The sequence below is a fragment of the Drechmeria coniospora genome, chromosome 02 (genome assembly GCF_001625195.1).
Source record: "Drechmeria coniospora strain ARSEF 6962 chromosome 02, whole genome shotgun sequence".
Lineage (NCBI taxonomy): Eukaryota > Fungi > Ascomycota > Sordariomycetes > Hypocreales > Ophiocordycipitaceae > Drechmeria > Drechmeria coniospora.
In genome coordinates this window covers 4017766-4042885 of record NC_054390.1, presented here as the reverse complement: position 1 = coordinate 4042885, position 25120 = coordinate 4017766, and the positions used below count along the sequence as shown (strand labels likewise).

Below are 25120 nucleotides of genomic sequence, written 5' to 3'. Positions count from 1 at the left end.
TGATTCATGCTGGTACGGTTTACAATACGTTGCCTGCCCTGCTATGGAGCGATACGAGGAACATGCCCAACATGATATGCTATTAGAAGACGTTCGCGGTATTGTTGCTCTGAGAACAACCGCTTGCGCCCTTTGCGTTAGTGTAGGGGTCAGTGGGTGGCGTTGTATGACTCTCCTGGAGAGGTTTAGTGGTGTAATTGTAATGGATCAAGTTTAGTAATATCGAACCATTGATAAGTACAAGCCTGTTATAGCAGCCAACATCTCAGATTAGCAATTACAGGGCGCAGCCATGATCCGCCCTTAGTCGTCTGTTTCATCTTTATAGAATCCTTGCAACTTGCAGAGAGGCAGTAGGAAAAGAATCGCACGGACCAGGGAATCAATCAGGTTTTTAGTAATTTAGTAATAGCAGAAGGTGCACCAGTTAGTAACCGGGCAAGAAGTGTGAATTGAAGAATTCAAATTGCAGTATTAAGATTACGATTATCTATCTAGGAGAATTGCCGGAATGGCAAGATTTCTTTATGCGTAGGAGGGGTTGCCTCGATTAGTGAGATGAGATTGCATAAGTCAGCATTTTAGCTGCTTCCAAACTATACACATCCAGGAGGTGGTGGAATTGTGCTAATGCCTGCTGTTGGTCCAAATGTCGTCAACGTACTGAATCCGCCTGTGGCTGTTACAATGATAGTTGTCCCACAATTGACTGTACATCCAGGGGGAGGTCCAATCGTGCTAGTGCCAGGAGTCGGTCCATAGGTAATAGTCGTAATTACACCACCTGTCAAGGTAACTATAATTTGCGTAAAGCAATTGACAGTACACCCAGGTGGAGGTTGAACTGTGCTTGTACCAGCTGTTGTTCCAAATGTTGTAATGCTGCTGAATCCTCCTGTAGCCGTAACAACAATTGTCGTTACGCAGTTGGCGGTACATCCGGGTGGAGGCGAAATCATACTAGTACCAGGAGTCGGTCCGTAGGTTGTTGACGTTACAAGCCCACCAGTTTCGGTAACTATAATTTGTGTAAAGCAGTTTACTGTGCATCCTGGTGGAGGTGGAATTGTGCTAGTACCTGCGGTTGGGCCAAATGTCCTTATGGTGTAAATCCACCTGTAGCTGTAACGATAATAGTTGTACCGCAGTTTACAGTGCAGCCTAACGGAGGCCCGATTGCGCTTGTACCAGGCGTCGGCCCATAGGTAGTGGTCGTAATTACACCACCTGTAAGGGTTACGATGATTTGTGTAAAGCGGTTGATCGTACGGAGTACATCCAGGCGGAGGTGGAATCGTGCTTGTACCGGCTGTCGGTCCAAACGTTGTTATGCTACTGAATCCTCCAGTAGCGGTAGCGATAATCGTTGTTATGCAGTTCACGGTACAGGCTGTTGGAAACAACAGAAGGTACTCCAGTGAGTAGCTGGACAAGAAGTGTGAACTGCTGAATTCAAATTGCGATATTAAGAGTACGATTTGCACCTAGATTCCCTAGGCAGCTTGACACTTGGACCTGTCATCAAAGTGAAGGTCCGTACTCCGTACTTGTGTAACTATTTGCACCAGTGGTTGGGTTAATACCTGGGGCGCAAGAGATTAACACAGTTGCCCTGGCGGTCGGGTATCGGGGCCCAAGGGGTTAGCTCGACTGAGAGGATGTTCCATGTCCCTAGAACGACAACGATGCGCCTCGGGCACATGATTCAGCTCGAATAAATAAGCGGCCACTTTCGGAACAAATAGTCGACGCAAGATCGTACAATACGAAAGCGAGTACCAAAATTCTCAATCTTGTTCTCAAAGCGCAGGATCGGTCCCTCCCTGTGAGGCACGAGAAGTCAAAGAGATTCCGACCAGGTTTCCACGTTCTTCCTTCAGCCAATAGTAGCGGGGACTCTGAGTCAGGGGTAAGTCGATCGATGCGGAGGCTGAGTAATAATATTAATTAGAAGCAAGTACGGAGTACTTAATTAGTTGCACTCACCTGACGAAGTACATGTAACTACAAGTATATGTACCTACATGTACGGAGTACAGTACTTGCATATACTGCAGTGTGCTCCTTACAAGTACAAGTAATAGTCATGTAGATAAACAGGGCTCCGTAATTACTACGTACTCCACACTAGGTATTGAATGCGGAGGACCACGGCAACGTGCATGTACATGTACTTAGGTGTACAATGTGTCACTGCCTTGTAACCTTCACATACTTAGACGTACTTGTATTTCTTACGCCGTACTTGGGCCGACGGACGCAATTACACGTATGGATGATGCCCGGTACAGAGGTGCAGAAATGGCGTCCGGCTCTATGCAGCATAAATGCATAAATGGTCATCTTGCCGCGGTGCCAGTGCGAGCCTTGTATCTCTTCAGCGGCGATCCGATGTCTCCAGGTAAGTTCATGAACTTGTACTTGAGTATATTATACGGAGTACGGAGTACAAGTACCATAATTGGGCACTTCCGGAGTACACACAAGTACAAGCAAGTGCTCCGTAATCTGCAAGTACTTACGCCCTACAACCACGGCACTTACATGTAAGGACCAAGTGCTTCGCACCCCGTACTGGATTAATACCTGCATCGTACTTACATGCACATTAAGCAAGTATTGTACTTGTAGCAGCGCACATGTGGTAGGGTAACAAACACTGTATGTAGGTGTACGTGTACGGAGTACTCCGTACGGTGTTCTTGAAATAAGTACTGTACTGCGCTGTAATTACATATGTAGGTATTTAAAGGTGGGTACTTAAATATCTTGCGCCGAGCCAATCACCCAGCAGTATTTTCTTGCAGTCGAGTGTTCGGCGCGGAAAAATCAGTTTTCCGACAGCGCCGTGATCACCGTTTGAGCTTGACTTGTGAATGCCACATCATTCAGTGTCTCGAGGCTTAAAATTCGTCTGGTAATTAATAATTGTGAGTTCCATCCAGTTCTCCGGCCGTGTTGACCATCGTTGGCTTTAGAATTGTCAACCATGAACGAAGGCTGCCACTCGCATCATCCTTGTTCCGTTGCTCACCGTACTTACGGAGTACTCCGTACTTAGTTCATCCCCCTTGTCTCCACTTTGCCATTAGGCAATCATGCTTGCTGACTCATGGTTTCCGTCGCGTCGCGCCTGGTTCGTCACATGATCGTAACGTCATCACTCCAGCCTTCTCAAGCCTTCCGGTCTGTGTCTTGTCACACAATGACTCTCACGGCGCTGGAAATTGAAGTCATCTCGAAGAACCCGCTCGACGATGCATTGGATCGCTTCCACGACAAGCTACGTACCCTCGACGAGACCGACCGATCATGGCAAGACACGACTGCAAGCATTGTTTTGACGCTGGTCGATACCGGCGCTGCGTTGAACCTTGGTTCTAGAGCCGGAAACGAGACCCTATCCGATGATCTTTTTCCCCTATATCGGATCATCCTAAAAGGGCCTTTCAGCAGCGAACTTTTCCGCCCTCTTGTATGTTGCGTTGTCGACAAGGCTCCCGATATTGACGTCTGGGAAGTGGTCTTCGATACGATCGAAACCTTCCACAGCACGTCTCCCCTATCCAGCATTGCCCCGACTTTCCAAGGAACACCAGTAAAGACAAGCTCGAGCCGGCTTGCCGATAGCGAAACGCGCGATATTATCGAAGAAGAGCTCTTCTTTGAGACAAAGGACTGTACCTTTCGCGGCGTTGCGGGTTTCTGCGATAAGTTCTTCAACGCAAAGGACTGGCGCCCAGAGCAGAGAAAGATGCAAAAGGCAGTGATGGCGATGCATGATGGAAAGAAATGGATAGGTTTCCCGGCAATTCCCGACGAAAAACCGGTCTGGGACTGGCTTTGCTTGTTGGAAGAGCGCTCCTTGGTCAACGCGCCATACAAGCTTCACACAACCAACACTGCCAACCAGTTCAAGGAGCGAAAAGGCCAGATGGATCTCTTCTTTCAGATACCGGCAAAAGGCACGAGTAGTTTCAAGTATAAGCAGGTCCTTGTTGTTGGGGAACAAAAGAAGTCGAATGATTCAAGCAAGTTCAAGGCAACTCTCCTCCAACTTACACGCTATGTTCGAGGCGTCTTTGCCGATCAACCAACGCGCCGATTCGTCCATGGCTTCACCCTTTGCGCTTCCATAATGGAGCTCTGGGTCTTCGACCGATCCGGGCCGTACAGCTCAGGGCCATTCGACATTCACGATGAGCCCGAAAAGTTTGCGCGCGCCATTGTTGGGTATGCTACAATGGATGACGATACAATGGGCCTGGACACATTCATCGAGCGAGGGGATTGGCATCGTTGTATTACAGTAGACGATACAAATGGCAATGAAATGACAGCCAAGCTGGGGGTGCTACTAGTCAGGCAGAAGGCCATTGTCTGCCGCGGAACGACGTGCTTCAAATCCGGAAATCATGTTGTAAAGTTCTCCTGGGCATCGGACAAGCGGAAGCTTGAGGTGCAACAGCTACAGCTAGCAGAAGAGAAGGGCGTTGAGGGGGTGGCAAGAGCAGTTGCGTATTGTTGCATTACTACTATTGCAGATATGCGCAAGGGTCTCCAGTTTTCAGAACGTCACCGGTTCCGGAATCACCAGTTCCAGGATGAAGATGCTCACTTGAATGATCTACCATCGGTTGCAGCGGGCAAGACATCAAGCAACAAGCGCGAATCATCGACCGAGTACACATCCGATGTGTCTAGATCCAAGAGGCAGCGCTCGAGCCATCATCAAACGTCAAAGCTAGCCAGCAAGGTCAACAATCAGTTCTCTGTCGCCAAGACTAAGCCGAGTTTATATACGCAAAGTAATGACCTGTGGGAGAATAAGATCTACTCATGCCTCATTATTTCGCCAGCCGGCCGTGTCATTAGTAACTACAAGACGATAAGGGAACTGCTGGAATCAATGCGCGACGCAATCAGGGCTCATCAGTCACTCTACACAGCTGGCAGCATTCTCCATCGGGATATTTCCTCGAACAATATTATCATTACGAATCCCAAGGAAGCAAATGGCTTTTCAGGAATGCTTATAGACCTTGACCTTGCCATTGTAAAAGATAGTAGCCCGAGCGGTGCACGACACCAGACGGGCACGATGCAGTCTATGGCTATCGAGGTGCTGCGCAAGGTTGATCATACCTATCGCCACGATCTTGAGTCATTTTTCTACGTCCTTCTTTGGATGTGTGCCCGCCAATCATGGAATAATGGCTTCTCCGGCAAACGGAAGCCGCCTAGGGAAAGCTTATTAAGGAAATGGGAGGTCGGAAGTTTCAAGGACATTGCGAGGACTAAAGCAGGCGATATGGCGGTTGATGGGCTTGAAGCGATTATGGGTGAATTTCCAGACGCCCTTGAAGCTATCAAGCCCCTCTGCTTAAGGATTAGGAAGATCCTCTTCCCCTTGGACGAGGATGAGAGGATGAACTTTGGAACTCCTACTGGAGATCCGAATCAACTGTACGGGCCTATTATTGCAGCGTATGATGGATCAATCCGGGAGATGTAGAAGACATTTGGCTTCTCTAGTGAGCATGACCTATCCGCTCCCGCAAGCCCGAGTAGTGATGCTACAATTAGTGCGAAAGCGGGACTACGCCACGTGTAAATAACGTCGTACGCCTTCGTTGCCTGTGCTGTTCGCCTGCATTGAAGAGTTGATTCTTCTGCGAGATCTGGAGCAATTGGAGATGACTCAGTTGCGACCCGGCAGATCTCCGGGAAACCCTCCCACAGCGTATTGATACCTTTCCTGATGCGTAGGAGAGATGACTAATCGTTGCTGGTGACATCCGGGGCGAGCACAGCACAGGCGCAACACACCTACAGTGCAGCTCCACTCGTTCAAAACAATATCATCCCATACAATGCTTTCTATTGCTAAGCACTTCTCTACACCAGCATGGAATACCCTTTGGCGGTACATTTGTAGCCAGTGCGCTTTTCTGTGGAACTTCATCTCACGCATACTGGCCGGAGAACCTGGAGCACCACGGCTTATGATCGGATCCCACAAGCAGCAGCCGCATCAGCCGTCCAAGGTCAGCGTCACGTCCATTCCCACATCTGGAGATGGGGGCATCCTAACACACGCCTGCAGACAGCACATATAGACGGCCCGCGACAGATTACTTATGTGCCTATCCCAGGACCGTGGCGACGGAAAGAGAAACCGAATTGGCCTGATACAGCCTTCCAAATTCCAGCCGACGTGCCCGATGGCACCATATACTATGTTACGAAAGGTAGATGGATCGGTGAGGGAAGCACGGCGCACATTGAACTGCTTACCTCGGGCCACATCGTCAAGTACCCCAAGTCGAATCCTTATTGCCGAAAGAATGAGGAGGAAAATCATGATCGTGTGCGAGCCGAGGCCGAAGTCTACAAGCGCCTCAACGATGCCTCCCACGTCCCTCAACTCGTTCACTGGGATCCGGATTCGTGCTGCCTGACGTTGGAATACATGGAGAACGGAAGCCTCGAGGGGTATGTCAAAACAACCGCCGAAGCGACCACGGGCGACGTACAGCACGTTCCTGCGAACCTTCGACGACGGTGGGCAGTCCAAGCGGCAAGGGCTTTGACTGTCGTTCACGCGGCCGAGGTCATTCACTGCGACGTCACGCCGCGCAACTTCTTGTTGAATGCACAACTAGATCTCTACATTGCCGACTTCGCCGGCTGCTCAATTTCTGGGTCGGCTCGTCTCGTCGCACCAGGATCAAGATATCAACCGCCAGGTTGGAATTGGAAGCGCAAGGCAGTTGAATCGGATGACGTCTTCGCCCTAGGCTCGGTGTTGTACTTCATCATAGTTGGTACCGAACCCTATGCCAATCTGGAAGAGGACGAAGTGCACGATCTGTTTCAGAAAGCAAAGTTTCCCAACGTGGACCAACTCCCATGCGGAGGCGTTATTCAGGGTTGCTGGGACGGCACCATATCTACTGCAGAGGGAGTAGTCAATGCCTTGAATGGTCTTGAGTGGAGGGAGGCAGAGATTGAACCGGTATGCTGAGGGCCCGAAGCTTGCGTGTCGATTTCGTTACATACAAACCACTACGTAGACTCTTCTGAAATGCATGATACCCTCCTTCATTGGGCCTAGCTGAGGCCCTTGACAATTGTCGCTTCGCTTCGTGAACGACTCTACCCCCCTTGAAGCTCCTACGGCATTGTGACAGTCCACCTTCGCCACGTGACGTTTTCTGGGGGTGTTGCGTTCGGAGCGAAGAACTGCTTTCAACGAGTATTAGGATCGCTGTAGCCTTCGTCCCTGTGATTCGGACACATGGTCCTGCTCCTCGTTTGACCAAGCTGTACTGCTTTTGGAATGGGGCAAGGAACGGAGCTTTCCTCGAACTGCGGGCACCCCTCCGTGACGAGAGTTCTCGAGATTTTGTTGCATGCTTCGGGGCAACCCAAGTAGCGCGTGGTCGATGTGAGCAGGCGGCACATGTTCAGGGGCGGTGAAGAACAGCTATACTTATTATCGCGGTTAGAGGATTGTAGAATGCGAATTGTGGGAGAGAAATCAAATCACAGCTCCTAGGCCATGGCTTATGTGCAAGCAACTCGTGAGATGAACGAGCCAACTTACCCCGCACGGCTGCCATATGTATGCAGGACTGTCCATCACCATTGGATACCACCAACGCACGGAAGGGAGGGCATCGAGCTCATTTCCGATGTGGTGGTCGTCCATGAGCCTCGCAAAAGTCAACACGAAGTGGTGGGGAATCCGTTTTCCATCATGAGGCGGTGCTATCAAGGTTTGAAAGGACCTACAAGGCGCCCTTGATGGCCAGCGTTGTGGTGCGACGGGCATGTGCCCTGCACCTGTGTCGTTTTGGTGGGTGCTGACATTGGCAAAGGCAAGACGTGCATTGCCGCCCGAGCAGTTGTTGTTCGGATCAATCGCATGCGAAAGCTTTTCTCCGCCGTGCATGAGCAAGCCGGGATAATTCAAGGCCCGGAGGACAGCAAAGCGGGACCCAAAGCTTCCCTCTCACCCAGGAGCCAATGCAGCGTTGCCGTCGGATCGGCTGGTCTGGCAGCAGCACTCGTGCCGATTGGCGGTTGCCAGGAACCGCGTGAAGTCGTTCGACAGCTGCTGGCCCAGACTGATCGAAAGCGACCATCCGGCAGCGCTGACGTACCCATGGCCTGCTGGGGATCGAAGCGGCCAACGTCCCGGACGGTTGGGCTGCCGGAAATGCGCAGGACCATGGCAGCTCCGCGACCCGGGGCTCGACGTGAAAATCAACGGCCACGGGCGGGACGCAAACGCAGGCTGCCAGCAGCTGCTCCCATTCGGAGCTGACCGGTTAGCAACAAAATCCCCACCAAACTTCGAATGGCGACGTGCCAGCAACAGGGACGAGCGCGGGCCGCCGCGTCAGTATCAGCCCTTCCGCAGGGTATCTGCAACCCGAGGCGACCGGCAACCGATCGGTGAGGGTTGTCGATAGACTTGAGGAATCAGCAGCGTCTTGGTGTCTGCTCCCGACAACTCTACACCGCCGGTAGCACCCCATGGCTGATTGCCAGCTTGAGCACCAGTCACCGGTAGGAACAGAACACCCACCTCAGCTGCTGGCGGCCGACAGTTGCCCATTCTGCCGTCCCTCCCGACTGCCTCCTCGTGGTTTCGACTTTTCTGGCAAACTTGACCCGATCGTCTACCGAGAAACCCGCTTGTACGGTGCCGTTACGTCCCGCTTTATTATGGCTGATACCGAACCCTATGCAGAATTAGAAGAGGATGAAGTGCACGGCCTATTCCAGAGAGCAAAGTTCCCAAACGTACACCAACTCGCATGCGGAGCCGTTATTCAGGGTTGCTGGGACGGGAATATACTAACTGCAGGGGGGGTAGTCGATGCCTTGAATGGTCTTGAGTGGGAGGCAGAAGGTTGAACAATTGTGCTGAGGGCCTGTGGTGTAAGGAAGCATACAGGCATACGGGTCTTGTGACTAGGCTGCCTATATATAACGCGAGCAAACAGTTCCACGTAAGAGGAGGAGGCGCTTCTCAATTACTTGTACACCACTCTACTAATAACTACCAGTCCTACAGCTAGCCACCAGCGCCCTAGCAGCTATAATATTCCTCACTCTGTTATTCCGTAGCTCGTATCCTACTCTACAAGTTGTGTCTGGCACAGCACGTGGGCCCACATGGCATGGGGAAGTCCGCTTGAGGGCTGAACGGCCTCTATATGTATTAATAACAGGTCTGGGCCAATATGGGAGGCGGATGTGAGAGACGTCTTGAAAGACAGAATTTAGCCCCCAAACTGCAGCTCTCCTGAGGTATGAACTCTACATCCGTCGCAATCTGTCGCAATCTTGAAAGATTATTATTGTAGGAAGCCAGGGGGGGGTGAAGGAAGAGAAGGAGGGTTGACAGCATTACACTGAGAGCGAATACCCAGAGCACCATCTCTAGCGACTGCAGGAGTAGGAATGATGGAATTAGTCAACGCTTTACGAGCCCTCTCAAGGCCCTGGCCGAATTCATGGATGCCCACATTTTTACCATTCTGTACTCGCGCATCGTACTGCTGCAGATACATTTACAGTATATATCAATCAACGTGGAAAGAAAACGAGGCACACAGTGGGTCTTGCAGGCTAAACAATGGATTAAGTCGTGCCGCAACTCGTTCTCCATTGCCATCGTCAACGGAGAATGGCTGTGGCTCGCATGTTCTAATTACAAATACAAAAACAATGCCGTACGCTTCTGTACCGCCGCTTTTGTTGGTGGAGACATGGTTCTTAAGAGTGATCCGCCGCGACGGGAGAGGGTCGCTGTTGTGAAGGTATTGCCAGCTCCTACCTGTAAATGGAAGACTGCTGGGATATATTGGGCGAGCACTCGCTTGGGCCAAATGTCAGCTGGTTGCGAACGAATGGTTCGACCAAGCTACCTGGGGAAATCGAACGCGTGGTCTCTACGGTAGAGCTTTCCTTGTATTTGGAAACTGGGCAACCAGACTGGCTCCTGTCATCAGTCTTGACTGCGGAACATCAATATCCATGTACGCACAATTCTGGTACCGCGCAGCAGCGAACTAACAACGCAACGAGGACTGACACTCAGGAGCATCGGACCAAGTGGAAGAAACCCCCCTGCTCTTGGGAGGTGCTTCTGGGCACTGACGGGAAACCCTCTGCTTTAATTGCAGCTAAATGGGTACAATACCATGCTAGATAATAATAGTGTTCATGTTGTTTTTTTGGGGGCTTTTAAGTCCATCCTCATGAGTGTCCCTTGACTAACCCAAAAAGAGGGGGCGGAGAGTCAAGGGGTCTAACGAGCTATACCCAGCTTTAGGGCCAACATGAGAAACAGATATGAAAGACGTCTCGGGGGACACATATAGTAGGGTGGCAAAAGAGTCGATTCACTTTGTCATGGTAGCGCAACCAAAATCGAATCGTCACTTTTGTCCAGTGACTGTGCGGAGTAATAGTTGCAGGGAAACAAGTGCGGTGTAGTGGTGTGGTTAGAACCCTAGCATCGCCAGTCATAGATCGCCTTTAGCAGGGCATTGGAGTCACACATGACGGGGTAGCAGGGTGGCTTGTGCACACCAACTTATGTTCTTATCGCTGGCTGCCATGGTTAAGGAACCTTATTTTGAGACGCCCGGCGCGCCTCGCGACAGACTCGATTATTATCCCGCCACATTGTAGGTCGAGGTGGGGCTAGTGACCATCGAGTCTGTCTCCTGATAATGCAACGCTGGTATGGGGCATCAACGAAGACTAATGCGACTCTCTACATGATAATACGGCGTACCTTGTATTACAAGAATACGCACTCTTACTCCAGCAATAATCAATGTAATATTATGGAGGCTTTGGGTCGGTAAGTAAAAGTAGATAAGCAGAGGAACAGATACGATTCTCCATTCTAGTGCCAATACTTGTGTCCTTGCAGCACTCCGGATCTGGCAGAAAATCTTAAAATCTTACTAGCGCTTCTCATCGTGACGTGCTACACATGCACTAACGAACAAGTAACCTGCATCGAGCGCTATACACCCTTTAAAAATGGGCTAGTTCCAAGCTGTGGCAAACTAACAAATCTCTTACGGAGTATAGAGTATGGAGAACGGTGTGCTATCCCGGGTTGCGCAGGTACCGGTAGTCCAGTAGTTTCGCCTGTGGGTACTCCGCACCAGTCGAACGATAGGTAATACCACGTATAACCCTATAGTCGTGTAAGTAGTCGTAAGGGTAAAGAGTACAAGCGGAGATATTATTAGTGCTTAAGTACAGGCCAAATGTGTAGTGATTTGAAGCGCCTCCGTGACAGTTCAATCCCAAACAGCCCAAAACTCTTTAGAGTAGCACCAACTGTACTCCATTTGGCTCATTCACTTCCCATTCTGCCAGCCAGGGCCAGCGCGATTGTCGATTTTTTGACGGAGCGAGTTGCTTGTACTGTACGGAGTACACTAATTACAACTAGTTACACGCAACCCCCTGTCATGTCCCACCAAAAATACCTCAACACTGCAGTATTTCTGTCTGACACCCTGCAAGCTGAGGGCACTCTTAAAACCAATCATTAATTAACCTGATACGTCATCACGGACCTGCATAATTATGCCTGGCCGCATTTCTGAGCGGGCACTGTTCAACCTGCTATTGGTAAAGCACACGCACACTTACCTACACTACACGTACGAGTAGTTGGGCGTAGATACCTCGGCTTTGCTTCCGCACTAGACATACCGCAGATCCTTTGCATAAACGACTAAATCAAGGTAGTGCGCAGCAGATACAGTGCATGGCTTGGTTCCTGCTTCACTGGGTCCTCTTTAGAAGACTATCCGGCAACGAGGGCAATTTAGGCCGTGCTGTTTCGGATTCGTTATGCACGACATCTCGAGACCTTACCCACATGAAGCATGTGCGTCCAAGCCGATGTCTGTTTTAATGTTGTATATATATCATGCCCGTATCCCCAGCTAACAAGCTGCTGTATATCCGTCCAACTTGTTTTCTTCCCACCGTAAACTAATATTCAAAACTATGCTCTACGTCACTATGACCCGATCTCCGTGGTCATGTGCCGTGACCCTTCTGCTGATTGTGCATCTATGCAACGCAATTCCCGACCTAGGGATCCAGCTAGACAGGAGATTGCGAGCCATTAACGATGACAATAATTCACCAATAGGTCAGAATCTTTACTCCTCGCATCTCGAGAATACCCGTGGCGGGACAAGTATGGCGGATATTATAGAGATTGGAAAGGTCGCCAGGGCAGCTGTTGATAAATTAGCCGAGTCGGAAGGCACAGCCAAACCAGGAATGGTTTCTGTGCTAGCAGTTGGCAACGAAATTTTTATCGCAGGTTCGGTGAAAGATGCAGGGCAATACGAAAAAAGCGCCCCTCGTCCCCACGACCTCGTCCCGGGTGGCGAGGCGGCGCACGTTATCAAATTATGTGGAGGTCACAGGACTGGCGGAGCCTGTGGCGAGATTGCTGCACTGGACCTATACTATCGAACTCGTGGAGATACCATTGATAGACAATACGGTCCAAATGATCGTGAAAATACTAACCGAATCGAGAAAATCAATGGACCTCTGAAAAACAGTATAGTTGTCGCAATAAACCAGGACATCCAAGTCCAGAATGCCTGTTCCAAGGTACGTCTAGCCCAACCGTCTAACTAGCATATATTAATCAAAGGTAGCCTGATGAGCTTGGTCGCGTAGGGTGCAAAAGAATAGTTGACGAACTCAAGATTGTCGCCGTTGATTCCAAGACAGTAAAAAAAGCAAAAAAACAGAGCAACAACGACAACAAGATGCCATTCGACTTCACTAGTCTCAAAGTACTAACTCCTCCCGCATACGACGAGTACAGCCCGCCGCCAAACTATTTCGATGACGATCCTGCACACCCCCACAATGATAATAACGATAACAGTAACAATAACAATAACAATGACAATAACAATGGCAATGACAATAACAATGACAATAACGATAACAATCCACATTACACTGATGATGATGGAAACAACACCAATGATCACGAAACTATCAAGTGCGATCGGAAGAGATCTATCTGCCGCCTCAGACCAGGGGCCGAAAACTCCAGAGCCACCAACCAACGCCAGCAACAGAAGCAACGCAACAGGCCTTCTGGAAGCACCTCTGGACTGAGTAAGGGTGCAGTTATGGAACATTTTGGTGGTATTGCCATTAACCTTGCTTGGATGTCGTCTAATTGCATGGCTCTCAACAATACAGTACGTTGTTGCCCGTCATGAAACGTGAATGGAAGTTAGCATTATACTCAATCCCTGGCGGCTAACTAAGAATCATTTCTCAGATTGAACGAAAAGGTTCGTCATCTCAAGAGGCGCCTCCTGAGGGCATTTGGCAAAAGGTGAAACATCTTCGCCAAGTTCCAGGGCTATTTTGGAGCAGCTTCATGAAGCTTTTCGACGAGGAGAACGTCATCGCTTTCAAAAAGTCCGCCACCGATCTGGGACAAGCTATTACTGAGATTCCAGATTCCGCCAAGCACAGTTTGATGGACCTTACAAATGCAGAAAATCTGGATGCTTTTCTGAACTCTACCCAAGACCTCGTAAAAGCGGTTAGTGAAACTCCAGCGGCCCTGCGAAGTGGAATGCATGACCTTGGAAACTCGGAAAATGCCCGTGCTGCTGGTAAGTCTCTGGTAGACTTTGCAAAAGCTATATGTGAAATTCCGGGATCTGTCAAAGGTGGTTTTCGAGATCTTCAAAGCGCCCCGGGTGATATTGCAGCAGCATTTCAGAAATCCCCTGCACAACTGGCAAAAGTTACTGGTACTTTCGTACAGCAGTACAATGAATATGTAAGTTTCCCAAACTGCCAACAACCGGTTTCCGCTAGTAACAACTCTCATTAACCTTCCAAATCTAGTTGCCGGTACGTTATCATACAGATCAGAGTCGATACACGCAGTACTATGCTAACACAGCTCTTGACTTTAGCCTGGTACAAACCAGAGAAAAATATTCGACTCTTTCCTCATGAGTGTGCCAGTCCAGCCAGCTCCATTGCGTGCATTCGCTCAGAGGATTGGAGTTTCAGTAGAAGAGTTAAGTGCAATTGCATCTGTAGCGTGCATTAAATAAGGCAAGGATATTATTCCCCTCCGCAGGAATACGATATCATAGCGTTACATAATCGGTATACTATGTTGTGCCCAAGTTCTTTTAATGGGGTCACTTTCCCGCCTATTTTAGCAGGCGTTGTACTTTAGACACCAAGCGGCTAGCAATGGCGATAGAAGGAAGAGCCAATAGACTGATTTTGACCAATTTGACGATAGTTGTAGGTTGAACAGTGCCCGCTCTGAAATGATGTTGTTTGACGATGTCTCCATGCCTTTCAAGTGCGTGTCGAGTGGATCTCCGGAAACCTATTGCAACGTTTATGATAAGCCCGGCCTACGTCCCGCGCAAAGGAGTCCTCCTAACGTACACACATATACGCATGACCTCACGAGATATTGCGAAATCTCAACTGGCTACCTTCAGAGGTCTTCTACGGAAGAAAAGCCTTCTTCCAAAAAATCCTGCATAGGAGGAAATGATCCGCTACAGTATTGTTAGGGTCGAGTCCCCCAGCCCTGCATCAGGTTCAAAAGCACCTATAGCTCCTGCAGCGTAAAACTCTATCGCTACCTCGATAGAGTAGTACCTATTGTACATAGAAACCTCGCAGTCCAGTTCTTTCCAAAAGTTATAGACAGGAGTTGGTGATATTCGCTCCTGAAGTATAGGTTCAAAATACTGTATATATGCTAGTAAAACTACCCAGCTGCAACTGGCAGCAACTAGCAGCAGTTTTCCTGCCAGCAAAAATACTGCTATAGTATTACCAGTACAAGTAGTATCAAGTCAACTATACAGAGTCGACCAATTGTTAATTCCTCCTCGTTACGACTTGCAGCGACAGGCGGCAGTACTACTGTCAGCCAATACACTACTGCAACATTACTAGTATCAGTCTTTTCAAGTCGACCAAGAGGGTCGATTGGTTGTGTTATCGATCGGGATCCTCCTACATTGCTACTAGCAGTTACCGTACGGCAGTATTACTGCCAGCCGGTTTACTACTACCAGTTTCAGTAGCATTAATCGACCAAGCAGTCGACTAGTCGTACTGACCAACCAACCGTACCAATCAACCAGTCGGACCGACCAACTGACTGTACAGATCGACCCATTGCATATACCAACAGATTGCATGAATCAACCTGTACCAATAGGGTTATAATTTTTTGACCAATCAATACAAGCAGCTAAACCACTAATCTACGCATCTGCTATTTTACCGATTCAGGTACGACCCTGTATGTACAAATAGTCCTGCCCTTCTGGCACTTCTCTTGAAGAGTTAATCGCACATCGTACATTGAATTCTCTAAATTCAACCCTCTTGCCCAATTTCTAACTTGCGCACCTTCTGCTGTTACTAACACCCTGGTTGGTTCCCAGGTCCGTGCAAACATTCCCACTGCCTCTCTGCAAATTTCAAGAGTATGTAATTTGCAGCATCTACAATATTCTCTGACCGTACTGCAAATTTATCAGTATCAAGCCTATCTATTTTTTTGATATAATGCTCTCTCTTCTGTCTCAGTTTAATATCGCGGCCTAGAATACTAATTTTTGGGCAGATGCCTGATGATCGGCTTTGCAGGCAATAGCGAGATATATTTAAACTGTTGAGCAACTTCCGCAACTTTTTCATTGGAGATCTCATTAGCATAATCTATAGCGTTTTTATATGCATCTCGATCAATTTGGAATCCATAGCTATTGTAGTTATGAAGATTTTTGCGATTCAAGATGGTTGAATACAGTGTGATACGTGTGTTGTAGCGGTGAGCACCACAGTGGGGCGTGGCACGAGTAGTTTAAACTCTATAGTATATTTATTCCACAAAGTAAAAGAACAAAATCACAGACCGACTTCAAACTATTTTCAATATTTACTTACAACATCAATTCCACCTTTTCTGTCATATAACAGTTCATTTTCGTATTCAATCTCTCTCATGCTTTCTCATTCTATATATGAATATATAATCGTAACTATTTTAGATGCATAATTACTCTATGCATGGGTTTAACGATAAACTGAAATCCAATTGCAGTAGCACTGCTTGGATTGTAGTACGAATTTTCTGATGAACTCGAAAACAAGTACTCTGTACAATTCGTGCGGTGTATGTGATGGTGATAGGGAGCTAGGTCTCGGCCCTCCCAGGGCGGACAAGTGATTCATCTATTAATAGCACGTCCTGGGCTTTCGGAATACAAGTATTATTGCGGAGTACTCCCTCCGCACTCCGTAAGTACACGCTTGAACGTTGTTGCGACTCCAGCCCCTGAATCCACTCAACGGGGTGGAGAATGTATTTTCTGCGACAGTTTCAGTTCAACTGCCCAATTCAACCAATAGGCACACTTCCCAAGACTTGGAATTGCCCCAATAAGTGCCACTTGTCACTAGTGACGGAGTAGCCCAGTTCAATCTAACGTGATTTCCAACCTATTACTTCTATGGCTCGTTCGCTGCACCTCGTACCCCGATTTGATGCCAAACTTTCTCAACAATCAAAGGCGTAGGATTGCAAGGGTTGCAACTATGCATTGTATAAACACCTAAGGGTAAGGATCCTGCGCTAGGCACAACTGTCCTCTAGTTTCAAACACTCGGACGATAGTATCCGATCTCAAAGGAATATAAAACAAAGTTACAACCCTCATATTCAACCTGTGGTTTCCTTCGTTCTTTCCATCTCCATCGTAGTCTTACTCTCATGAACTCCCCAGTCGACAGACCACATATACCGCACACCTGCTTTGCGTTTGTTTTTCTACGTCGCCACGATGCACGCTCTCTTTCGAGCAATTATCCTCACCCTGCTTTTCAGCTTTCAACGGTTAGTAATTACCCATGCTACACCCATACCTGACGCCATTCCTCCCGGCGCTGTTCCGGCTACTCCACAAGACGCCGACCGACCCGAGGAAAAACCCAATCGAAATTGGAAGATTTCGAGCTACGTGGCTGGTAACCCAAATCCAGCTCCCAAACTCGTTTATCGCGTGGACTATCGTGATCCAGACCACGTTTTCACACATGGAATGACAACTCGGGAGAAGAGCCCTACTCCGCACGGGTACGATCTTTCTCGACATGTTTTCGGTAGTGATAGCAACCTAAAAGATACAAACTACATCTCAACAACAAAATCTCCAACTGTTGCAGAGAAGTTCGGAAAGCAACCTGGACTTCCTAGTAAATTCTGGAGCTTAGGTGCAGAGGAGGCCTATGCTTTGGCCCAGCACAATATTCAGAAAGGAGTGAAACCAGGCCAACCACTCCTTCTCCCTCCCGTTGACAAACTCCCAGCTCATCCTCCCATTAAAGATATGTGGGTCTACGTCATTCAGCCAGATAAGTCTTACATCAATGTTTTTCAAACTCTCGGACCGGACGGGTATCCCACACCCGACTTTATAGGCCAGCAGGAATTTGCTGTAATTCGAGGAAAGATTGAAGCGGAACGAATAATCGGAGCTTATCAAGTGAATGATGCCAAGAGAATGATCCGTTTCAACCCTGCATTTAACCCTACATTCCGTGGACAGAGAGCTGGAGTTGGACACCCGGAGGTTGCACATGATAGTAACGCACAAGCGGCAGCGAAAATTATTGCAGACGCGGATGCGGAAAACGAGAGCTTCCGAACAGAGGCCAGCAAGAGTCCGAAGCCAAAACCACAATGGCGGTCCATGCCCTTATCCCAGTTTATCCCAGAGTACAATTCGCCCCTGCTACCAAACCACAAGGCGGATACGAGCAAGACTCCGAAGAATCGGCCGTGCAAAAGAGGTCTGGAATGCGATTTTCAAGATGACAATCCGGACAAGCTGATTGCCGGGAACAAGAACGAGGCGGCTGGAGAAAACAGGCGCGTCAGCCTCAAAACCGGACTCACCAAGTCTGCTGCTGCTGAACATCTTGGTGGTGTCTCCATGGCACTTGTGTCGATGGCTCTTACCTGTAGGGCACATGAAAGCTCGGTAAGTTCCCGCCGGTGAGCAACAATGTGTTGGTATCGGCCGCATGCTAATAGGCTCTCAGACGGTTGAGCAACAGCCGCCGCCCCAGGGCTTCTTCCAGTCCTTTTTGCGGGGTTTAACAAAAGGCAATCTTTCTCAAGTTCCGGGTTTACTTTGGGGCAGTGCGAAGAAACTGGGCAGCCAGGAAAACGTGGACGCTTTTGCGAAGTCTTCTGGCGATCTTGTGCAAGGTTTTACCGAAATTCCGAATGCGGTGAAAAGCAGGGCGAGTGAGGTTACAAGCGCGGAGAATTTCGAAGCCTTTGCGGAGTCGGCTGACGACCTTGTTAACGCGTTAAGTGAAGTTCCCGAGGCGGTGGCAAACGGTACACAAGACGTTGCAAAGGCGGAAAATTTCCACGCTTTTGGGAAGTCTCTTACCGACTTCGCAAAAGCGGTAGGCGAGATTCCGGCCGCCGCCAAAAGCGGTTTCGACGACCTCACCGAAGCGCCAAGCGAGATCGCGACGACATTTCAGAAGGCGCCTTCACAGCTGGCAAAAGCTACTACAGATTTCATGAAGGAGTATGATCAATGTGTAAGTTCTACTCATGGCCGGTGATGAGTCTGACTGTCAGCAATTACAATACTAACAAAATCTGTCAAATCTAGTTACCTGTAAGTTCTTACCATGACCGAATGTGTCGTCAAACGGCCAGGTCATTGCCGACGGGTTTGCTATTGTGGCTAATAACTCTAGCCTGGTTCCAACGGAAGAAAAATTGTCGATTCCATGTTCGCAAGTCTGCCGGTAGGCGCGATTCCACTACGTACGTCTGGACAGAGAATGGGGGACGTAGTGGAAAGCTTGGCCACTATTGCAAATATGGCATGTATGGAATATAACACAAGGAGGAGCAACTAAATTGACCAATGAAATGAAGAGGCAGGGTTGTAAGCAACGTGTGTCCCTATGACTGAGCTCGGAGCTTAAGTGCTGACAGCAAATTTAGGGTGAACTATGGATATTCCAACCAGGTCTCAGGCCGGTGCAAGCTGCTACCTACCACTATGAGTTTCCGTTACCTGGGCAAACTTCCAAACGAGAAGGCTGGATCAACCAGGCTCAACACTAACGCTTCCACTAAACGATGCGTCCGAATATATCAGGCAACAGACACGGTAAACACGTCTTGCCGTTGTCAATGTCGGCGCCAGCATGACAAAGGGGCAGGGCACATGATTCCCTCCTTGACAGGCCATACAGGCCCTCAATTATAAATTAGACCCCATATAGCAGCAAGACAAGCAGTGTCATCGACGGCACAGCCGAGGACAAAGGCGCTGGCAATTGCCACTTGTAGGATTACTACAACTACAACGCTCTCAGAGGGCCCCTCATGGTTGCGCATGCCGGGCATCACGGCGAGAAGCTCGTCGAGGCCGTGACAACCGCGCGAGGTGCTGAAATGGTCAAGCAATCAACTTTGGGTCATATCTTACTGACCCTAGCAGGCCGTTTGAAGCCCCTGGATTGGAAGACAACGGCTGTTACAAAAGTGAAGAATGTGGGAGTTTCGAAATACAAGCAAGAGATTCGAATGTATATAACAATTGATAATCTTAATCGCCGTACGACAGCCAAACCCTACCGTTTAAGTCAGGATGGCATAACAAACCAAAGATAGCGCTGCGATTGAATTCATCGATAGGCATAAGCAACTATACCAGAGGACTAAACAAGGCCTAATAAGTAGGGCACATATAGCAACGATTGCAGCCACGTTGTAACCACAACGGCAGATCCAATCGATGATTACATGCACATCTTCTGATTTTATCACAACAGAGAATGGCTATGACTCGGTATGTTTCAATTCAATCTTTCGACAAATAGATGTATGCATATGTGCGCAGTAGCGACAAGGGCAATTGGATATTTGGATTGGAAACTCTGCAATACGAGCACCAATCCTAACGCTAGCGCATGCCAAGCTAGAGTTATAGTTATTATTACTTGCCCTCCATGCATCGAAGCGGCCATGGTGTAACGGTTAGCATGGCTGATTTCCATTCAGCCGATTCGGGTTCGACTCCCGATGGCCGCACTTTGTTTTTTTGCGCAGGTCGGGTCGAGTTGCTTCGCACTTTATGAATCTGGATTGAGGACCAGGTTATTCGATGTCATCTGACGTGACGGCGTCTACTTTTCCGCCATGGGCAAGAGGATGGCCAGCTATTTTTTTTTTATTAGCACGGACTCGATGCCAGATGGCGCCCTCCTTTGCATCCCCTGCAACGCTTCATCATTCGCGGCATGCGTGCCCGTTGTAACATAATGCGCCAGGACGCTGTTGCTGGCAAGGGCCCCGTGGCAAGTCGGTGGACCGAACGAACAAACGGACATGCTGCTTTTTTTGGTCGAATGTATCTGGCTGAAGCAAAGTATTGGAGGCCATGCTTCCGTTCGTTTGATGAAGCATACAGTGTCCCTCGGGAAAGGAAACTTTGCAATAGGTTCCAAGAGTGCTGGCCACCTCAAGCTGCCTGCTGTCGTATGAGCAGCGCAGGGTGTGTTCGTCGTTCACTTCTCGCCTTGGCTTTGCCACGGCGGATATGCTAGTATACTTGGATGTCGTGAGTTATGCATCCAGTCACTACTGCCAGATGGGTACTAGGAGTAGGTATTACCTGGCCGATCAGATTAGCAAAGCAAGCGGGATGCTTCCCGGACGATGGAGTTGATGTCGGATCGGATGCTGCCTTGGTTGTGTTCGTTTACCTCGGTTCGCTCCTTATCCTTGCGCCTAGTCTTCAGCCCATCGAGCATACGAGCATCACTCGAGGGGAGTCTGGCAATTGACACGGACGGAGGGGTTGAAATTGGCGAGTTCCTCAGCATGTCGTGCTCGTTCCTCGCTTCGGAGTGGGCAGCTGCCCAGCGGTTCGATGCCCATGTGCTGTTGCGATGCTGGTGCTAGTGGTTCCAGTGGTTCCAGTAGCCTGGTGCTGCGATGGCGCTCTGGTGTCTGGTGCTGTGGTGCTGCGGTGCTGTGGTGATGTCCTGCTACTATGCTGCTCGGGGGGGGTATACTCAGTGCGGTGCTTGGGGGGGTTGGTGCTGGGGGGAGCATGGTGCTGGGAGGCTATGGTGCTGCTGCAGTGCTGGTGCCTTATCGCCATGGCTGCCTGCCTGCTGGCGTCTCCGAACAGTACCTAAGCGTTATTATCAGGCGTCAGCACCTAATAACCGGCGTGGTACTTGCAGTGCGGTATTATTACGGAGGCTCTGTAATACGCCGCTGTCCGTACTCGGTACAGTGGCTGTCTTCACCTCTCAGCTCCACCACGCTTCACCTTAGCCCTGCAACCAAAGGCTTTCTCGTCGGTCTTCTCGTCGGCCTTCTCGTTGGCCTTCACATCGTCGACGCATTCACGGACGGTGCATCGTCACGCCCCTTCGCACCGCCCCGCATCGCACCGCACCACCGCATCATGGCGTCCAAGACGCCGCGGCCCAAGCTCCTCTGGAACGCGGAAAACATCAAGGACGCGGCCGAGTCGGTCGGCATAAGCGCCCTCAACGAGGAGGCCCTGAAGGCGCTCTCGCAGGATGTCGAGTATCGCATCGGTCAGGTCATCATCGAGGGCCTGCGCCTCATGCGCGCCGCCCGCCGCACGACCATGACGGTCAACGACGTCGCCCTCGCCCTGCGCGTCCTCGACGTCGAGCCTCTCTTCGGCTACGACTCGACCCGACCTCTGCGTTACGGCGAGGCGAGCCTCGGCCCCGGCCAGCCGCTCTTCTACATCGAGGACGAGGAGGTGGATTTCGAGAAACTCATAAACGCGCCGCTGCCCAAGGTCCCACGCGACATGCACTTTACCGGTAACGTCCTCTCCGCTCCCCGCGCTTCCCATTTTCCATCTCCTCCTCCCCTCTCCACCTCGAGGCATCGGCCGAATGCCCGCTGACCGAACGGCGCCGAACCCCAGCGCACTGGCTTGCCATCGAAGGCGTCCAGCCCTCGATACCGCAGAACCCGACGACGGCCGAGTCGCGGTCGCAGGATCTGCTGCCCAAGGGGCCCGGCGCCAACCCCGCCCTCCACGCCCTCGCCGGCAGCGACAACGTCTCGGTCAAGCCGTCGGTCAAGCACATCGTCAGCAAGGAGCTCATCCTGTACTTTGACAAGATCCAGGCCGCCATCCTCGACGACAACCCCGACGATGAGGTCGTGCGCCTGCGTCAGGCCGCCCTCGGCTCCGTCCGCGACGATCCCGGCCTGCACCAGCTCATCCCCTACTTCATCAACTTCATCATGGACCGCGTCACCCACCACCTCGACGACACCTTCACCCTCCGCCAGATGATGGAGCTCACCAACGCGCTCATCGAGAACAAGACCCTCTTCCTCGACCCCTACGCCAGCTCGCTCTCGGCCCCGGCCCTAACCTGCCTCATGGCCCGCAAGCTCGGCGGCGACGACGGCGTCGACGCGCTCAAGGAGCAGTACAACCTCCGCCAGCTCGCCGCCTCCCTCGTCGGCCGCATCGCCCGCAAGTACTCGGCCTCCAACACGCTCCTGCGGCCCAAGCTCACGCGCACCTGCCTCAAATACCTGCTGGATCCGACGAAGCCCCCGGCCGTGCTGTACGGCGCCATCCAGGGTCTGCTCGAGGCCGGCGGGCCCGAGGCCATCCGCGTCCTCGTCCTGCGCAACCTCAAGGCCTTCGACGCCGGTATCCTGCAGCCGCTCAAGGATAGGCCGGAGAGCGCCATGGACTACGAGATGCTCGTCCAGGGTCTCGTCCAGGCCGTCGCCTCCCTCGCCAGCCGGCCCGACGGCGTCGAGACCAACGGCGTCAACGGCAGCGTCCAAGCCGCAGCCTCCGACGTCGCCGAGCTCGCCGAGTTCGTCGGCCCCACCGTCGCCGAGAGGGTCGTGTCCTCCGGTCAGCGTGCGCTCGCCAGGACGATTCTGGAGGCTCGCTTCATGGACTGAACGCCCGCTCGTGTGCAAAGTTATCAAGGCGAATGGCGTTGGGCGGATACCATCAAAAGCACAAGCACCTCGGTGGTTTCTCTTGTTTTTTTTTATCGCAGGCGGCTTCTTGACAAAGAAAAGTGCCTTATGTCGGCTTCCCATATTCTACACTCGGGCCAGTCCTCCCGTCGCCGTGTTCAGTATGACTGCCAGATACGAAACGAGGGCTCCGTCGTTTGGGACGCATCCTCGCCACCCTCCCTCCACGCCGTGCGCCGCGGTTCCCCCCTTGTACGTCGTACACTACAGGCCAAAGGCCAGGTAGAGCCCGCTCAGGATGCTCGACACCCACAAGGCAATCTCGCCGCGGCGGATGCTGGGCTTGGCGAATCCCTTGCCGAGGTCGTACACGAGGTGCTTGATGCCGTTGATGAAGTGAAAGGCAAAGGGGAAACCGAGGGCAAACTTGATGCCACCCTTGACGAGGAAGGGCAGGCCGGTGAAGGCGGCGGCGACGCTGGCGCTCTCGAGGTGAAGGCCGAGCAGGGGCGCGACGAGGTACGAGCCAAAGTAGAGGTAGGCGGTGCCGGAAAGGGTGATGCCGGTGATGCGGGTCCAGGCCGAGGCACCGAACCAGGTCTGCTCCATTTTGTAGATGGCGAGATGGGGCGAGATGGGCCGCTGTAGCCGCTGGTTGGCGAGTATCTGGTCGCCCTCGCTCGGCGAGAGCTTGGTCGTCGTGATGGGGCTGTCCGGCGACGACGGGGCCGACTTGTTAGAATCTCGTCCGCGTCTAGGTCGGCCGGGAGGGGCGGGGCGGGACGGGACGGCATACCGGACGTGGGAGGTGGAGATGGACGCGAGAGCCAGCTTGGGGATGGATTGGTTGAAGTAGATGCTGGGCTTCGTCGCGGCTGTAGGTCGATCGGGTCAGATCAGATCAGCAAAGCTGCTCGCACCATGGATCGGCAGACGTGTCCCGGATGGCCAACGCACCTCTGCGCAGGGCGCCGACGCCAACCCGTTGAGCGATCATGGCGGCGGTGGTACTGTGTCGGACGTCGCGCGATGCGGTGGAAGGTGGTCGTCGGTCGATTCGTCGCAGACCAGGACGAGAAGAAGCGTTCCGTCGTTGTCTTGTTAGTTGCCCTTTGCCGGTGATGCAAGTCGGCACCTAGCTCGGCTTCTCGGTCCACGATGCCAATCAGCAGCCAGGAATTCCTCAGCTCTTGTCACGTGATTTGCCTGCTTGTGCAGGATTTCTCCGTGCCAGGTACTTACTTACGGAGTACGGAGTACTTATTACCCGGTACGCAAGTCACGTGCACCTCCCCGACCTGTCGAGTACTAAGTCGCCTTTTTTCTGACATCCGCTTTTCCTTTTCTCTTCCTTTCCTCTCCAGATAGTCACGAACGCCCGCCGCACGCTGTCTACAATCATCGAGACTGGACAACGGCTGGATGGCAGGGTCCTTGGACCTAGGGGCGCTTCGGAGAGGAAGGCGATCCGTCGTTAATCTCGGCATCTGGTTTCTATCCGTCTGGGTGCCGTTTCATTCTGAGATCTACATTTTGCCCTCGATGCACGCGCTTGCACTCTTGATGTTGTCGATGTGATGGTCTTGTCGGCCCTTGACCCTTCACTGCCTTGACGGTCAGCACTGTGAGGTTCCTCTTCTTTGCCTCGGTTGTCTTTCATCGTGACTCTTTCCGTCGTTTGGCTGGGCAGCTACTGGTATTGTCGACACCCCATGTGGACATTGGACGTTGGACGTGGGCGACATGCAGCAGCACATGGCACGGCAAGCCTCGTCGTTGGCATGAATCACTGCCTTGAGCGAAATCATTCACTGCTGCCGACCCTACCAAGACCCAATGGCAGGCATGGTGGAAAAAAGGCATGGAGACGGGAGTGAGCATTACTTGCGTGCACAGCTTGCGAACATGACGCCTCCAACTCATCCCCTACCCCCGGTCCCGAAGCCAGCGGTAACCAACGCAACTGCAGTCCCA

General features: G+C 51.1%; 7 protein-coding genes and 1 non-coding gene across 8 annotated transcripts; 6 read left to right on the top strand and 2 right to left on the bottom strand.

Annotated features, from left to right (window-relative positions):
• Window positions 1-3205: 3205 nt before the first annotated feature.
• DCS_04239 (serine/threonine-protein kinase Sgk2) lies at window positions 3206-5515 on the top strand (the record flags this gene model as incomplete). The annotated part of the gene is made up of 1 exon (XM_040801551.1): window positions 3206-5515. The coding sequence occupies one exon, from the start codon at window positions 3206-3208 to the stop codon at window positions 5513-5515; it is 2310 nt and encodes a 769-aa protein (XP_040656584.1).
• Window positions 5516-5873: 358 nt separating this feature from the next.
• On the top strand, window positions 5874-7027 carry DCS_04238 (uncharacterized protein; the record flags this gene model as incomplete). Its single annotated transcript, XM_040801550.1, has 2 exons — window positions 5874-6047; window positions 6107-7027. The coding sequence occupies 2 exons, from the start codon at window positions 5874-5876 to the stop codon at window positions 7025-7027; spliced, it is 1095 nt and encodes a 364-aa protein (XP_040656583.1).
• Window positions 7028-7974: 947 nt separating this feature from the next.
• DCS_04237 (uncharacterized protein) lies at window positions 7975-8238 on the bottom strand (the record flags this gene model as incomplete). Its single annotated transcript, XM_040801549.1, has 1 exon — window positions 7975-8238. The coding sequence occupies one exon, from the start codon at window positions 8236-8238 to the stop codon at window positions 7975-7977; it is 264 nt and encodes an 87-aa protein (XP_040656582.1).
• Window positions 8239-12060: 3822 nt separating this feature from the next.
• DCS_04236 (uncharacterized protein) lies at window positions 12061-14171 on the top strand (the record flags this gene model as incomplete). Its single annotated transcript, XM_040801548.1, has 5 exons — window positions 12061-12684; window positions 12732-13292; window positions 13376-13888; window positions 13957-13962; window positions 14028-14171. The coding sequence occupies 5 exons, from the start codon at window positions 12061-12063 to the stop codon at window positions 14169-14171; spliced, it is 1848 nt and encodes a 615-aa protein (XP_040656581.1).
• Window positions 14172-16940: 2769 nt separating this feature from the next.
• Window positions 16941-19255, top strand: DCS_04235 (uncharacterized protein; the record flags this gene model as incomplete). Its single annotated transcript, XM_040801547.1, has 5 exons — window positions 16941-18140; window positions 18202-18717; window positions 18792-18797; window positions 18880-18930; window positions 19133-19255. The coding sequence occupies 5 exons, from the start codon at window positions 16941-16943 to the stop codon at window positions 19253-19255; spliced, it is 1896 nt and encodes a 631-aa protein (XP_040656580.1).
• A 900-nt stretch (window positions 19256-20155) lies between these two features.
• DCS_t70 lies at window positions 20156-20227 on the top strand. The gene has a single exon. It is a non-coding gene; the product is annotated as a tRNA-Gly (tRNA).
• Window positions 20228-21614: 1387 nt separating this feature from the next.
• On the top strand, window positions 21615-23125 carry DCS_04234 (transcription initiation factor TFIID complex 60 kDa subunit; the record flags this gene model as incomplete). Its single annotated transcript, XM_040801546.1, has 2 exons — window positions 21615-22013; window positions 22160-23125. 2 exons carry the CDS (start codon window positions 21615-21617, stop codon window positions 23123-23125), a joined length of 1365 nt encoding a protein of 454 aa, XP_040656579.1.
• A 285-nt stretch (window positions 23126-23410) lies between these two features.
• DCS_04233 (uncharacterized protein) lies at window positions 23411-24143 on the bottom strand (the record flags this gene model as incomplete). Its single annotated transcript, XM_040801545.1, has 2 exons — window positions 23411-24021; window positions 24104-24143. 2 exons carry the CDS (start codon window positions 24141-24143, stop codon window positions 23411-23413), a joined length of 651 nt encoding a protein of 216 aa, XP_040656578.1.
• Between the last annotated feature and the right edge of the window lie 977 nt (window positions 24144-25120).